Source organism: Dendrobates tinctorius, unplaced genomic scaffold (assembly GCF_039654945.1).
Source record: "Dendrobates tinctorius isolate UK_male_01 unplaced genomic scaffold, ASM3965494v1 ptg000073l, whole genome shotgun sequence".
NCBI lineage: Eukaryota > Metazoa > Chordata > Amphibia > Anura > Dendrobatidae > Dendrobates > Dendrobates tinctorius.
Window position 1 is genome coordinate 7,462,791 of NW_027361741.1, and position 12,647 is coordinate 7,475,437.

General features: G+C 40.8%; 1 protein-coding gene across 1 annotated transcript in view; it reads left to right on the top strand.

Annotated features, from left to right (window-relative positions):
* MYO1H (myosin IH) overlaps positions 1 to 12,647 on the top strand; it is a 179,553-nt gene that overhangs the window by 124,482 nt on the left and 42,424 nt on the right. The window contains exons 22-24 of the mRNA XM_073582611.1: positions 4,784 to 4,868; positions 5,305 to 5,464; positions 5,765 to 5,848. Coding sequence (XP_073438712.1) covers positions 4,784 to 4,868; positions 5,305 to 5,464; positions 5,765 to 5,848 — 329 coding nt within the window. The remainder of the gene's footprint in view (positions 1 to 4,783; positions 4,869 to 5,304; positions 5,465 to 5,764; positions 5,849 to 12,647) is intronic.

Sequence of the window (12,647 nt, forward strand, 5' to 3'; positions counted from 1 at the left end):
TTTTAATTCCTCTTGTGCTTTAACAAGATCATGTTTTACTGTCTCATAATTATGTAAATTCGTGGCCAAAACTAGTTGCAACAAATCCTGTGAGCATTTCAATAAAATCTTCTCCCATTCTGTACGGAACGAAGTGTTATCACTAAAATTAGAAATATCTTTCCATACTCGTAGTCCTCGTGGTACTCGTCCACAATCGCTGTATGACTTTAATGAATTATTAGTCCAAAACAATTTTATCTCTCTCTCAGCAAAATTCATGAGTTTAAACTCTAATGATTTTGTGCTTAAAGTTTGCACCTCATCACAAGTTTCGCACTCCTTAAAATAATTGTCCACATCCTCCCGACCTGCTTGCAGGTTACTGCCCAGTGTGGTTAATTCTGACTCCATGTTAACTGACATGGTTATATATAATGTTCAAGCCGTTAAAACATCACTGTAAAAGGCAAAACAAGCGTGCACAGTTCTGGAACTAGTCCAATATTAAATCACAAAACTCAAGAAAAAAGCGGACGGCACCGCTGTTACCGTGTGACTTCAAATGATGTGCGGCATACAGAAGCCCAGCAGCTGGGAATCTCGGGTGCCAGACCTGGAAACAGTCAATCCCGGGAATCCATGCAAAGAGAAAAGGTCGCACTCATCGAGATGGAAGTTTCACTGATTTATTGACATATCATAAACATGTCAAGTCGGGGGAGTGACATAAGGAGTGCAAGAAAGGCTGACAAAGGCCGTTTCGCGCTGCTCGAGCGCTTCAACGGGTCAAACTGTGGGGGGAAGTGCCGGGTTCATATGCAAATCACATCACTCCGTACCTCCTCCCTCCACAGCTGCTGTCTAAATGACATTGGTGAATTAAAAACATGCTGAGATGCATTACAACATACAAAAGCATAAATACAACTTACTGCACAAGCAGAAAAAATGGTTACATCGAGAGATAAATTACAATGCATATTCATATATCGAAGACTACTGTTATTTTCATATGTCGAAAACTACTATTTCTTTCTTTTCTTTTTTCTTATGGAAAACATCTACAATCATATGTATTCAGAGACCAAACTGTCTCACTATTATTATAATGAACTATTAATATACTCACAGAAAGAAAAAAAAAAAAAAAATTTTTCAAAAAAATTCTCCCAAAAAAATTTCTTTCAAAAAAATTTTTTCTTTCCTGAAATAAAAAATACAAATTGTGTGCAACTTAATATCTGTTTTTTCATAAACGACTATGTACATGCATAGCTGTGTCTTGTTATGGATAAACACAAAAATGGACTATCAATGACAAATCTCAATCCTAGCGGACAGAAACCGCTGCACTGAAAACGCACAATGTATATGTGCACATATACTAAACAAACAAAAAACAAGTCACTAAACGATTCAAATGTTACGGGAAAGAAAACCCACCAAATTCAAAAAGATGTCTTTGCCTCAAATATGTGAAAGTTCATCAAACTGCGATAAGAGACTCCAGAAAAAAGGTACCAGCCAGAAAAGCCACATGTATACATATGTGACCTAGTTCTCCTATCAACATCAAGGGAAATGAGGGAAAATATAAACTCCTTCATAAAAAAACAGCCACAGCGACATAGTATCTAGAGGGCCCCTCGTCTCATGCAAGCGGAGTACAAGAATTAGAGATATTTTGGTTAAGAATCGGATCGTCACTAAGCGTGACACTTGGCTGAGTAAAGGAACACCACAAGGGAATTATAGGTGTGGCCATTGTCCTTATTGTAAATTTCATCGTACTGATCGTACACTACACATGGGCGCGGTCACGCATACAGTAACAGATTTGATCACATGCAAGACAGACCATGTAGTCTATGTGATTTTTTGCACTTGTCGGTTTTTCTACATAGGTAAAACCATACGTCCGCTATACATTCGTTTTCGTGAGCATTTTAAGTCCATTAGAACGGGAAAAGGAGTCCCACGTTTAATTAACCATGTAAGAGATGCACATGGAAATGACCCTAATGTTCTCTCCTTTGCAGGAATCGAGAAGGTGGTTTTACCGCCGCAGGGAGGGCATTTAAACAAAATTTTATTAAAACGAGAATCCAGGTGGATTATGAATACACAGGCGACAGGTCCGCTGGGCTTTAATGATAGAATAGACATGGCTGTTTTTTTATGAAGGAGTTTATATTTTCCCTCATTTCCCTTGATGTTGATAGGAGAACTAGGTCACATATGTATACATGTGGCTTTTCTGGCTGGTACCTTTTTTCTGGAGTCTCTTATCGCAGTTTGATGAACTTTCACATATTTGAGGCAAAGACATCTTTTTGAATTTGGTGGGTTTTCTTTCCCGTAACATTTGAATCGTTTAGTGACTTGTTTTTTGTTTGTTTAGTATATGTGCACATATACACTGTGCGTTTTCAGTGCAGCGGTTTCTGTCAGCTAGGATTGAGATTTGTCATTGATAGTCCATTTTTGTGTTTATCCATAACAAGACACAGCTATGCATGTACATAGTCGTTTATGAAAAAACAGATATTAAGTTGCACACAATTTGTATTTTTTATTTCAGGAAAGAAAAAAAAATTTTGAAAAAAAAATTTTTTGAAAGAAATTTTTTTGGGAGAATTTTTTTGAAAATTTTTTTTTTTTTTCTTTTTTCTTTCTGTGATTATATTAATAGTTCATTATAATAATAGTGAGACAGTTTGGTCTCTGAATACATATGATTGTAGATGTTTTCCATAAGAAAAAAAAAAAGAAAGAAATAGTAGTTTTCGACATATGAAAATAACAGTAGTCTTCGATATATGAATATGCATTGTAATTTATCTCTCGATGTAACCATTTTTTCTGCTTGTGCAGTAAGTTGTATTTATACTTTTGTATGTTGTAATGCATCTCAGCATGTTTTTAATTCACCAATGTCATTTAGACAGCAGCTGTGGAGGGAGGAGGTACGGAGTGATGTGATTTGCATATGAACCCGGCACTTCCCCCCACTGTTTGACCCGTTGAAGCGCTCGAGCAGCGCGAAATGGCCGTTGTCAGCCTTTCTTGCACTCCTTATGTCACTCCCCCGACTTGACATGTTTATGATATGTCAATAAATCAGTGAAACTTCCATCTCGATGAGTGCGACCTTTTCTCTTTGCATGGATAGTTAATGCTATGTCTAGTGTATACAGTTGGTTTAAAATGTTATCTGTGAAAAATGTTGTCTGTGGAAAATGTTCAACAGGTCCCGGGTACGAGGTGTAACGAAGACGCCGACCATGACTTTTTTAAATTAAAGGACAGAGAGACGAAAGGTATTGAACCAGACAGTGGTCCTTCAGTCAGGTTCCCGATACCACGGACACCCCAGAAGTATAGGCGGACGCTGACGATGACCTGCTAGGCGTACGGCCTCGGTCATGGCGTTCCGGACAGTTGAAGGTGACAGAAGGGGAGAGTAGTGGGAGGTTCACGCTGTAGAGTAGTCCGGGACCTAGTCAACCTGAAAGAAGTTGTCATGTGGCGTGCATGCCGGCGGGTAGCTGTAGGCTGCTCGGAGCATGGTGCTCCCGGTTTGGTTCGGCCCCCCGCGTAGGGCGGGTTTGGCCCAACAACCGGTCTGATAACAGACAGTAGACAAGCTTCAGGACGATGAAGGTAGGGAATACGATTGTCGAGGATGACAATAGACAAAAGGAAGGGGGAGTGTAGGGAAGGTGACCTGACGGACGGACTTATCTGTAGGGAGGAGGGACAGTTGGTGCACTATAGATGGACGTTTGTCATAATAGAAGGGAAACAGCTGGGGAAAATGGAATAGGAGTGCAGTACCGAAGTTTGACCACAAGATGGCAGGGGGAGCATGAGAACAGGCCTTGACAGCAGCTTAAGGCTACAAAAACGCTTAGTCATGGGGGGTGGAGAGATAGGAACCCAGGAGGGAAATTCCCGAGGAGGGAGATAAATAGGACAGGAGAGGGTTCCAGTCCCGGGAGGAGGAGCTCAGGAGGAGAAGAGACAGTGAAGGAGAACGAACAGCAGTGGAGAGCTCGACCAGGGGACTGAGGAGAAAAGAAATCAGGGGGGTGGCCCCACACGAAGAACCGCAGAACAGATGAGGCCCCGGGGGTACCAAATTGACGACGACCTCGGACTGGTGAAGCGCTGGTGGTAGATAGGCCTATGGCAGCCCCAGTGAAAGAGCTGCGAGAGAACATCAGTACGACAGAAGGAAGGTGCAGGTACTCGGGCCTGAATATGGAGAACTGTAAAGGTGCTGCGGTGTATTGCTACGGTCGTCAGGAGGACGGCCAATAAACTCGGACCTTTTGTACCCGAAAATCTGCCTCCGTCTCGTCTCTGTGTCGTCTGTGCGTGGTAAGCAGTGGACCACCCCACAATCTGGCCCTTACTACACACCCAACCCATAAAGTCTGAGTCTTACTTTTAGTAATGTCCCATTGTGCCAGAAATTTGTGCTGAAATTTTGTAGAATGTTTTGCCCACAGTCTCAGATTTTAGGACTTTGACCTTCAATAAATCAACATTTTTGTGACATGTCCAAAGTTTTATGGTAGGACAGTAACCCATTAAAAACATTAAATAAAAATTATATTTATTGATACTTTTATGATTTTAGGTAAACTATTGACTTAATGAAATAATATAGCTGTTCACTAAATAAATCCATGGGTACTGAAGGTAATGCAATGACACATTTACAGCCTTGAATTCTATCACTTCTGGATCTGTACAGTGTAATTATTGCTTCACCTATTTCTATTACTTCTTATAGCCATCAAACTGGAATCACTATGGAGAGGAGCTATGGCCCGCAAGGCTGCCAAGAAGCGGGCATGGGCTGCACAAGTAATACGGAAGTAAGAAACATAAAAGATAATTAAATTAAATGTTAGGTCAGCATTCTGGTTATTGTATATTGTTCATCACTGAATTTATCAATGAGTTGGCATTAAAGCATTTGACATTTTAAAGGGGCTTCCATTACTAGACAACCCCTCATTAATTGTCCCATGGAGGTGAGAAAATAAAAAAAATACCTCCAGGATTGGAACCGCTCTTCCATCGTCACCGCAGGTAGAGCGATCTTCTCTTGAATACAGAGGCCAACACTTTCATTTGCCAAACAGCACAATATGTTTTGGGCAGCTTTACCTTACCTGTCCCTATAATATGTTGCCCTTAAATATGGCAATATTCTGGTGACAGAGCCACTTTAAAGCCAAATGCTAATTGTACGCATCAGCTTCATGCAACATACAGAGCTTTGTAAATAGGCTTGTCCTTAATTTTTAGATTCATAAGTGGTTTCATAAACCGGAATAAAAAGCCCAGCATTAAAAGCAAAGAATATAGTTCCATGATGCATTACAACTACCTCGTGAGGCTAAAAGACCACGTGCCTAAAAATGTCCTTGACAAGACTTGGCTACAACCACCAATTGCTATGAAAAAGGTAGGAAAAAAATCATAAAATTATAGACATATTGTTGAGATGAGTCTATAGAGAGCCAAGGCAACAACGTAATTTCAAAAAGAATTCTGGAAACCGCTAAATGAAACAGGGACAACAGGGACTGTGAAGAAGCTGACAATGAATATGTAGACTTCTATTGTGTTACATAGGGCACTCAAAATAGGGGAAGATCAAGGATATCTACAGTTGGGTGGTCAGAACTATAGTGGGTAAATTGAAAAACTGGAGCGAGTCATATTCCCAAAACATTTTTCGTGAAAGTTTTCCCCCTCGTTACAGACCTCAGAATTGCTGCATAAACTTTGCATCAGAAACTTGGTGAGGAAATACTGCAGATCAATTACTCCTCAAAGAACAGAACAGGTAAGGTAACCAGACCTGGGGCAAAAGGGCTCAGAAGGGGAAAGGGACACCCTATGACCACAGGATGGCTTGTTTGCTTGCTTACTATAGCTTTTCTACATTACAATGACCCTGCATCATCCCAGACAGCAAAGTCATTTACTTATGATTGTCTTCCCTTTGAAATAGCAGATGATACAATATTTTCATGTCTCAATAGCCTACAGAATGAGGGGGGGAGAAGTTAACTTGCAGATTTCAGTAGTTAGTGGCTTAACAGGGAGTCAATCACTTTAGTTCCTTTGACTACCTGAAAAGTTATTATTAACTCTCTTGCTGTCCTAACCAGGGCTGTGGAGTCGGTAAGCCAAACCTGCGACTCTGACTCCTCAATTTCCTTTACGCCGACTCCGACTCCGACATATATTGCTTATATTTAAGTGAAACATTTATTGTAGTACAATGTGAACATCAGACATTTAATCATTTTTATGATAAAATAATCAAGATATTTAGATAGAACATAATATATATTTATTGGAATACAACTTTAGAAAACAAAAACTCTAATAAATTGTAAATATGTAATACACTATGTAATATCAATTACATATATATATATATTGTATATATACAGTATAGATAATACTATGCAATAAACTATGTAAGTGGCAAAAAACAGTTTTCAACAAAAACATACTAAATAACATTTGCGCAGTCTATGAATTTGTTCTAAGAAATAGAATTGCCTTCATCAGATCCTCCTTCATAGATGACCTCAAATCTGACCTAATAATTTTAAGGCCAGAGAACAACCTCTCTACACTAACTTGGGTTGGAGGCAAAGCCGTAACCACGTGGGCAACATCTCTAACAATTTCCGGGTGTAAATTAATTGCCTCATGCACAGTCAGTTTTGATGAACAGTTGAATTTTTCTATTTCTTTGAGGGCAAGTGAAACATTTTGCTGAAATATGGCTAATCTGCTTGCTATAGGAGACGGAGTGAAATCTTTTTCCTTGCGGCAACGCTTTGCATGCTCCATGTCATCCAAATACTTGTCAAAGTCAAACGCCTCATCTGATGAGGATGAAGATATGGCAGCAGTAACACTGTCAGGACCCAAGTCCTCTTGCGCCTGGCAGTCCTCCTGTAGGCCACTCATCCTAACTGCTACCTCAGTCAGAGCTTCTTTTCCTTTAGTAAGCTGTTGGGTCCACATAAACAGCTGTCAGAAAAATTTTATTTTCCAATAGCTGTGTCTCTCTCCATTTCATTGAAGCAGAAATGCCATCTACAATTAAACCTCCTCTTTGGGACAGGCAAAATAGCAAGTTCTTCCACTCCCTTATGAAAATGCCAGGAGTTAAATCTTCAGCTTGTAATTTTTTAGTCACTGTAAATGGGTGATTAAGCAATTCCTTCAATTCAGCCACCTGTGTCCATTAACCTTCAGTTAGGGTTACCTGAGGGTTTGTCATATCTATAAGAAACGGTTTTAGTTCAAGCAATCACTCAATAAGTGCTGCCCCTCCGAGTGGCTTGATCAACAATTGGCCCTTTCCCAGCATGTCTCTTCAAGATAGAATCAATTTTAGGGGTTGTGGCGGCAATAACCAATTTTCTCACTTTTCCAATCAGATTTCCAGCATGTCCCTCTTGCAGACTATCTCTTATTGCCAGCTGCAGCGTGTGCACAACACAGCGCATGTGATGAATATGAAATTGTTTTGAAGCACCTTCAACAAGATCATCTATTTCTAAAGTATAATTTTGCTGTTCTTCTGTTGTAATATCTGTTTGTTCCTCCGTTACATTAACAGCACTGTGGCCTTTCATCTCAAACACACTGAATCCTAAATTTTCTTCTAGCTGTTGTTCATTACTCTCATTCATCAGTTTAATTGTACTTATCATGTTTGAAGCATTGTCTGTTACAATAGCAAGAACCTGTTGTTGTGTGAATGTAGCCTTAGATCAGAAATAGAACAGCCATTTATAGGACATTTCATAACCTTCCCAAATTCCTATGAAAAAAATATTCAGCACATTCTGCATTGAACTACTGTATCCAATTTATTATATATTTTAGGAGTCGGTCCATTTTATACCGACTCCGACTCCACCAAAATGAGCACTGAGTCCGACTCTGACTCCACGACTCAGACTCCACAGCCCTCCTAACCCCAGAACAGGGAACTTTTTATCCCCTTCAGAATGGAGCAGCAAAATGTGCAACCTGCGCTCTACCCAATGCCTATGGGACTGCCCTCTTTCCGCAGCCCCATAGAGAATGAACGGAGTAGTAGTCGACTGTCAGAGATGCTGCACTATTTTGTAACATAGGTAAAATTTGATGATCGGTTTGGGTCCCAGTAATTGGACACCAATCGGTCAGCAAACCTGTCCTTGGAAAAGTTTCATAGTTTTTTAGGTTGAAGGTAGACATAAATCTGTCAAGTTAAATCTATAGCCTAACATGTTGGTCCAGAGGAAGGCAAAAAATCCATGATGTAGATGCTAATAGCAGCATATTAGAAGGAAATTCCTTCCTGATTTTACATATGGCAATCAGAGTAGTTCCCTGGATTAACGCCCCATCACAGAATCTAGTATTCATAACCTGTAATATTAAATTTTTCAAGAAAGGCATCTAGGCCCTCATTGAACTCCGCCTGTTATGATTGAGTCACCGAGGAGGAAAAAACAAAACACAAGCTCAGCCCAGAAAATCAGAGAGGTTGGAAACTAGCGGATTGCAGACCCCTAATCCTATCACACAACTAGCAGTAGCCGTGGAGTGTTCCTATGGTGATCCTAGACACATCGTCACAGCCGGAGATCTACATAAGCCTAAAGAGAGAAAAGGGAAAAACTGACTTCCCCAGAGCAGACCCCAAAGCAATAGGCAGCCCCCAACATATAATGACGGTGAAGCAAGATGAAAGCACAAACGCAGATAGAAAGATAGGATGAGCAAACGATGGGGCCCAAGCTAACTAAAAAGGACAGGACAGAAAAGCTGCTGTCTGCAATCCGAGAAAACCCTGCTAAAAATATTACCAACACAACTGATAAGCAAAAAGGACCCTGAAGTCACTAGACTTCAAACTCTATATCAGCACTCAGAATATTCTGGAAGCAGAGCAAAAGAGAACACTGATCAAGGAAAAAGAATCCAGCACACCCCCGGCCGGGGATGGCTGAACTCCAAAAAACAAAGTACACAAAACCAAAACTAATAAGTTCAATAGCAGAGCAAAAACTTATCTTTGGGAAGCAGGAATCAGACTGGTCTCCAAGAATCCGGCAGAGAAATCACCAGCGACTCAGAAGGGCGTCGGCTGCCTTATATCCAGTCAGAAGTTCCCGTTACCCAGTCATCAGGAATTCAGACATCAGCCTAAGAGAAGTATTCACATTGGTTAGGAATCCATCAGTCTTTGAGACCACCTTTACAATGGTTGATGGGCAGACACTATTTGGCCAAATTTTGTACAAAGCATCGCATTCATTTTTTTCCTAATATACAAAAGCCATATTGCTATTCATATTTCATGTATTTCACATTGACATGCTTTAGCAGTGCACGACAGAGTGCTACTTTTTTTCTTATATTGTATATGGAGGTAGCTGCTCTTGGTATGCACCTATTTAGACTAGTTTGGATGTGCCAGTCAGTTTTTTGTTGTTTCAATTTTGAAGATTATGGCTTACAGCCAATGAAAACATAAAAGTCATTATCTCATTAAATTCGAATACTTTATAAGACCAGCTTGAAAAATTATTTTAAAATCCGAAATGTTGGCTTACTGAAATGTATGTTCAGTAAATGCACTCAATATTTGGTTGGTGCTCCTTTTGCATCAATTACTGCATCAATGCGGTGTGACATGGAGGCGATCAGCCTGTGGCACTGCTGAGGTGTTATGGAAGCCCAGGTTGCTTTGATAGCAGCCTTCAGCTCATCTGCGTTGTTAGGTCTGGTGTCTCTCATCTTCCTCTTGACAATTCCCCATAGATTCTATATGGGGTTAAGGTCAGGTGAGTTTGCTGGCCAATCAAGCATAGTGATACTATTGTTTTTAAACCAGGTATTGGTACTTTTGACAGTGTGGACAGGTGCCAAGTCCTGCTGGAGAATGAAATTTCCATCTCCAAAAAGCTTGTCGGCAGAGGGAAGCATGAAGTGCTGTAAAACTTCCTGGTAGACGGCTGCGCTGATTTTGGTCTTGATAAAACTCAGTGGACCTACACTATCAGATGACATGGCTCCCCAAACCATCACTGATTGTGGAAACTTCAAAACAGACTTCAAGCAGCTTGGATTGTGTACCTCTCCACTCTTCCTCCAGACTCTGGGACCTTGAATTCCAAATGAAATGCAAAACTTACTTTCATCTGAAAGCAACACCTTGGACCACTGAGCAACAATCCAATTCTTTTTCTCCTTGAACCAGGGTAGATGCTTCTGGCACTGTCTATTGGTCATGAGTGGCTTGACACAAGGAACGCGACACTTGTAGCCCATGTGCTGGACAGTTCTCTGTGTGATGGCTCTTGAAGCAATGACTCCAGCAGCAGTCCACTCATTGTGAATCCCCAAACTTTTGAATGGCCTTTTCTTAACCATCCTTTCAACACTGCAGTTATCCCAGTTGCTTGTGCACCTTTTTCTACCAAACTTTTTCCTTCCACTCAATTTTTTATTAATATGCTTGGATACAGCTCTCTGTGAACAGCCAGCTTCTTTAGCATTGACCTTTTGTAGCTCATCCTCCTTGTGGAGTGTGGAAATGACTGCCTTCTGGACATCTGTCAAGTCAGCAGTCTTCCCCATGATTGTGGAGCCTGATTCCTTCAAATTTTTAGCCATTCTTTCCCCAGCACAGCTGCACCCTCCCCATTGTGGTGCAGCTCATCCTTAGTGTAACGCCTGTAGCCAACAGAAATGTCAGCCCAGTTCTTCAGGGACCCAAAACCCGTCTTCCTACACCAATTCCTGAACCACTTATTCATTCAACCTGCAATGACCCCACTGCCATCTCACCACCACTGCAACTGCTGCACACCCACCAACTACTGTCTACATCATCCTGTAGAGTGTAAGGCCGCAAGAGAAGGGCCCTCTTCTGTACCAGTCTGTCATTGTTAGTTTGTACTTTAATTTATATTTGCGTGTAACCCCTTCTAATGTGCAGCATCATGAAATCAATGGTAACATAGTAACATAGTTATTAAGGTTGAAGGAAGACTTTAAGTCCATCTAGTTCAACCCATATCCTATCCTAACTTGCCCTAACATGTTGATCCAGAGGAAGGCAAAAAAAAAACCATGTGGCAAACAGTAAGCTTCACATTGGGGAAAAAATTCCTTCCCGACTCCACATACGGCAATCAGACTAGCTCCCTGGATCAACGCAATATTAAGGAAACTAGTGTATATACCCGGTAATATTATACTTTTCAAGAAAGGCATCCAGTCCCTTCTTAAATTTTAGTAGGGAATCACTCATTACAACATCAAATGGCACAGAGTTCCATAGTCTCACTGCTCTTACAGTAAAGAATCCGCATCTGTGAGTATGCTTAAACCTTCTTTCCTCCAGACGTAGAGGATGCCCCCTTGTCCCCGTCACAGGTCTAAGAGTAAAAAGATCATTAGAAAGGTCTTTGTATTGTCCCCGCATATATTTATACATTGTAATAAGATCACCCCTAAGCCTTCAATTTTCCAAACTAAATAACCCCAAGTGTAATAACCTGTCTTGGTATTGCAGACCCCCTAGTTCCCTAATAACCTTGGTCGCTCTTTTCTGCACCCGCTCCAGTTCAGCTATGTCTTTCTTATACACCGGAGACCAGAACTGTACACAGTATTCTAAGTGTGGTCGCACTAGTGACTTATATAGAGGTAAAATTATTTTCTCCTCATGAGCATCTATGCCTCTTTTAATGCAGCCCATTATTTTATTTGCCTTTGCAGCATCTGCCTGACGCTGGCCACTAAATGTGAGTTTGCCGTCCACCCATACACCCAGGTCTTTTTCAGTGACAGTTTTGCCCAGTGTTTTACAATTAAGCACATAATTATACATCTTGTTCGTTCTACCCAAGTGCATGACCTTACATTTATCCCCATTAAAGCTCATTTGCCATTTATCAGCCCAAGCTTCTAGTTTACATAAATCCTCCTGTAATATAAAATTGTCCTCCTCTGTATTGATTACCCTGCAGAGTTTAGTGTCATCTGCAAATATTGAAATTCTACTCTCTATGCCCCCTACAAGGTCATTAATAAATATGTTAAAAAGAAGCAGGCCCAAAACTGACCCCTGTGGTACCCCACTGCTAACCGTGACCCAGTCCGAGTGTGCTCCATTAATAACCACCCTTTGTTTCCTATCCCTGAGCCAGCTCTTAACCCACCTACACATATTTTCCCCTATCCCCATTGTTCTCATTTTATGTATCAACCTTTTGTGTGGCACCGTATCAAAAGGTTTTGAAAAGTCCATGTACACCACGTCCACTGCATTCCCTTGGTCCAGTCCTGAACTTACCTCTTCATAAAAGCTTATCAGATTAGTCTGACAGGAACGGTCCCTTGTAAACCCATGTTGATAGTGGGTCATGAGGTTATTCTTCTCTAGATACTCCAGTATAGTATCTATTAGAAAATCCTCCAGGATGTTACCCACAGTTGAGGTTAAACTTACTGGCCTATAATTTCCAAGTTCAGCTTTTGTCCCCTTTTTGAATATTGGCACCACGTTTGCTATACGCCAGTCCTGTGGTACAGACCCTGTTATTATGGAA